The sequence below is a fragment of the Pagrus pagrus genome (assembly GCF_965226575.1).
Source record: "Pagrus pagrus genome assembly, chromosome: 17".
NCBI classification, from domain to species: domain Eukaryota; kingdom Metazoa; phylum Chordata; class Actinopteri; order Spariformes; family Sparidae; genus Pagrus; species Pagrus pagrus.
The window spans coordinates 16,837,349-16,841,446 of record NC_140201.1 but is presented as its reverse complement, the minus strand read 5'-3'; the positions used below and the strand labels follow the sequence as shown (position 1 = coordinate 16,841,446).

General features: G+C 39.6%; 1 protein-coding gene across 1 annotated transcript; it reads left to right on the top strand.

The window, feature by feature from the left end:
- The first annotated feature begins 614 nt into the window (after window positions 1–614).
- On the top strand, window positions 615–2,992 carry sem1 (SEM1 26S proteasome subunit). Its single transcript, XM_084379256.1, has 3 exons — window positions 615–780; window positions 1,291–1,384; window positions 2,778–2,992. Exons 1-3 carry the CDS (start codon window positions 705–707, stop codon window positions 2,818–2,820), a joined length of 213 nt encoding a protein of 70 aa, XP_084235382.1. The 5' UTR covers window positions 615–704; the 3' UTR covers window positions 2,821–2,992.
- Window positions 2,993–4,098: the final 1,106 nt, after the last annotated feature.

Sequence of the window (4,098 nt, the reverse complement as noted above, 5' to 3'; positions counted from 1 at the left end):
AATTATGTAAGAAAAGTCACTTCCACACAATAAACCTCAAGACAAAACATTGCATGGACTACATAAATCTGCATATTAGGGCCCATGTTGTTATTGATAAAATGTGTGTGTGTGTGTAGACACGCAAATAACAAAATACGTATTACTAAATCATGTTATGGACAGTGCCCCACAACCATGTGGTGCAGATTACATGGTGTCATGCACATCCAACATTTCATTGTCACACCTACAGAATGACAACCCAGTAAAATGTATTGGTGATCCCAGTTAGGCTACTTATTTTTTTATTTTTTTGTAATAAACATAAGACTGACACGTGTTCACACTGAAGAATCACTTTGTTTCTGGATTACAGCGGGCAGGTAAGGAACCTCTGGGTTATTTTGTATTTTGAGCTTTCAAACTCAATATAACTCAATATAACAAAGGATTTACATCCTAGCAGATGATATATTGATTCCTAACAGGTAACACTAAGCCTACTGTCATGCCATCTTTCATAACGTATGTATTTTATCAAGCTTGCTGTGGGTGTGACTGTTTCTGTGCCGTCTCACCTTGCCTTGCCGTAAAGCGAGGTTACTGCTGCGCTCTCCTGCGCAGTTAGCGCAACCTCTATCCGCTTGAACAGCTTCAGCCTCCCGCAGGTCCTGTTAGAGCCATTCATTACCCGACAGCAACACAGCGACAGCACTGCTAACATGTCAGACAAGAAACAGACCGTGGACCTGGGCTTACTGGAGGAGGATGATGAGTTTGAAGAATTCCCAGCCGAAGGTAAATAATACAGATAATACTTGCTCTTGTTTGTACTTTTACTGCGCATTGGTAACTGAACTGCGACGGCTTTTTCTGTGCTAGGCCCTGCTACAGTGACTCAGCTAGCCTAGCCTTATTAGCGTTAGCATCAGCTAGCGAACTTACTGTCAACACCACAGCTAGCTCATTTATACAAGCTAACTTAAACTCTTAAGTTGAAGTTGAGGTTGAAGTCGAAGCTATCTGTCTTCTTCTAGTGTCACAGCCATGTGCTTTTATTGTTTTGAATTTACTTCTCAAGTGTTATGCTAGCCTGTACACGTTAGCTTCTTTGCTAATGTTTGCTTGCTAGCTAGATAACATAAACTCATGCTTTTACGCTTACAACCAAGCTGTGTTATCCGTTCAGGTAAACGGAAAGCTATAGTGAAGTCAAGCTGTGTGTGACAGTTTCAGACAAACCTGCTGCTGGAGGATATATCTACTTTGTTTTCTAATATTGGTGTTATCCTAATGTTTTATGTTTAGATTGGACGGGGCTGGATGAGGATGAAGATGCTCATGTCTGGGAAGACAACTGGGATGATGACAATGTGGAGGATGATTTCTCAAATCAACTGAGGTAACATAATCTGGACATTTAGCAAAATTCACAGTGTGTAGCTACACCACACTCTTTGCATGCTGTCAGTGTATCAAGTACAGCAGGTCAAGTTAAGTGCTGGGCACAGTTGAATCATATCTGCTGTGACTTGAACAGGGCACTAACATGTTGAAGTCAGTCTCAATGTGTAGTTCGCCAGACACAGTTGCAGATCAAAACCACATACATGAGACACACAGCTCTTTGATTCATTATTTTACACAAACTAACTGACCCAACATGTGTCCACAGATAAGTACATCAATTATTTAGTTACAAGATATTGATCCTTGAAATATTTCCAGATTTTACTGTACAATTAGCTACTTTTGATTCATGTGTTAACTGTCATTGTTAACAATTATTTGGTTGACTTGGCTGTACTGTAAAGTATTACTGTAAAACCAAAGGGTGATGTATTTGAAAATTATTATTCTGTAATATCTTATTTAAATGTGCACAATCAAGAAATTAGAAACACGAATGAGCAAACAAAATGGCCACATAAACACTGAAACAAATGCTAGTGATAAGACAGAGTTAAACATTGATGACAGGACCAGGTAAAAGTGATATATTTTTTTAAAACTTGCCACCAGATAGATAGTTTAAAAAATAATTTCCTCATAAATTCTTGCAGGACATTTCAAATAAAACTGAAAATCCAGTAGATAGCTTATGGTCTTTTTAATTTTGAAAAGTTTTTCTCCAATAGAGAAGATAATATCAGAAAAGTTTTCTCTAATGTATAGCTTGAATTGTTGGAAGCTAGTAAGCTACTTATACAAATATAAAACGTATTACTTCTTATTATGCAGCCAGTGTGCAGCCCTTCTTACCAGCTTGGGCTTGTTAATTGCTGCTGTATGTTCACTTCAGTTATTGTGCTAAAAACACCTTGAAAACAAAAAAAATAGGGAAGACAACTTCTTTAACTATCTTGAGTTTAACAGTGTTACTCTTAGTAGAGTTATGCATTACACATCAAATTAATCTATAAGAGTTGTCATGCATTCAAGGCCTACACTTATACTTATTGAATAATCAATAACTGTTGGTAGATAAGTGGCTGCTCTGTTTTTATTTGAGTACACTTTGGACAGTAATATGCTATTGTTTTATTTAGGACAATTATGATGGCCGTGCTATTAAGCTGTTCCTTAAAGATATCATTATAGTTAAAGGGCACAGCTGCCATATATGTAATCATCAAATCCATAGCTGCACGCATTATGCAATATTTATATATTTTCTCACTCCCATCTCTTAATGGTTCGCACAATCAATAGCCAAGGGTACTTATGCCTCAACCACCCACCTGTAATCATCTCTCCTGACTTGATCTTTCTATTTTCCTCTTTCCTCCCCGCAGGGCCGAGCTGGAAAAACATGGTTACAAGATGGAGACATCATAACGGCTGACAGGGCCTCTTCAGTATTCAAAGATGTTGGATATGGACTTTATATTTGAATATTAGTTGTTGACCACACACACCACCGGAGGAGATTTGAGGATCTTAATTTGTTTCTCTTTTTTTTTTTTTGTAAGAAATATTGATGGAAGTAAAGTGTTTGGAGAAAACCGTTCCTTTGAGTCTTTTTACTGACCACCTGTACTGCTAATGTCTACACCATGCAATTTATATGTAATACATTTGCTGTTGTTCACACACTACATCTGAGTTTATTTCACCTTTTTGTGTGGTGAACAGCTTGGTAATATTTATTCTGATCTACAGAGTGGTCCTTGACATCTAACCTGAAGAAATTGAACTGCATTTCTTCAGTAATTACGGGAACATCAGTCGCCTTCATACATCCAATTCACGCAGCGTCACCGATGGCTAAATTTAAGTAATGTTCATTACCAGAAATGTAACCCATGTTCCTCTGTTTCACCTAGTTCTTGGACTGCTCTTAGTCCTTGTTACATAAACTAAACCCATCTTGGAGGTTATTAGTTTTTGAATTGAAGAGGACTCAGGGTTTGGCTAAAATATCTACAAATTACAGTCTTTGTAAGAGCTGTTGATCTCCGAGACACACCTGCCAAGTCAATCCAATCTACTTGTAATGGACAGCTTGTTTTTGCCCTCTGACACATTGTCCATTTGTTTTAAGCTACATGTATTTTGAACGATATTACTCGAGTTCAAGTGCTCAACAGAATTTATCACAGACATTCGTGATGGCTTTGTTGCAGCTGCACTTTTTTTGTAAGGCTCAGTTTATTGAACTGTCAAAGTGATGAGAGGGAAAAGGGAAACGTGTCCACAGGAGGAAATAGAGATGCACATAAGCAGTGTGCAGTGGAAGTACATTCAATGCAAACAAGTGTGTGTTTGCGGCACATGCTGCACACATACAGAGGCAGTTCTTCTACACTGTGCTGTATAACAGCCCCCTTCCCTCTCAGCCCCACAGCGCAGGGCCGAGTCCCTGAAGGAGAGATTATCCACTGCCGTGTTTGTCAGAGGCAGGGAGGGGGTCTCAGCATGGGGCCTCCCAGCCTGCCTTGCCCGGGCCTGCCCCTACTGCCAGCCAGGCCCTTCTCTTCCGCTTGGCACAGCGGGGACTCCTGTACTGAACCAGAGGCCAATTTATCCCTGCCACACTCCCCCAGCAAAATGATTTCTCTCAGTGTTTTGTCGACTCTCAGTCCCAGGGTCCTAATGATGTGAAATGGATGCCAG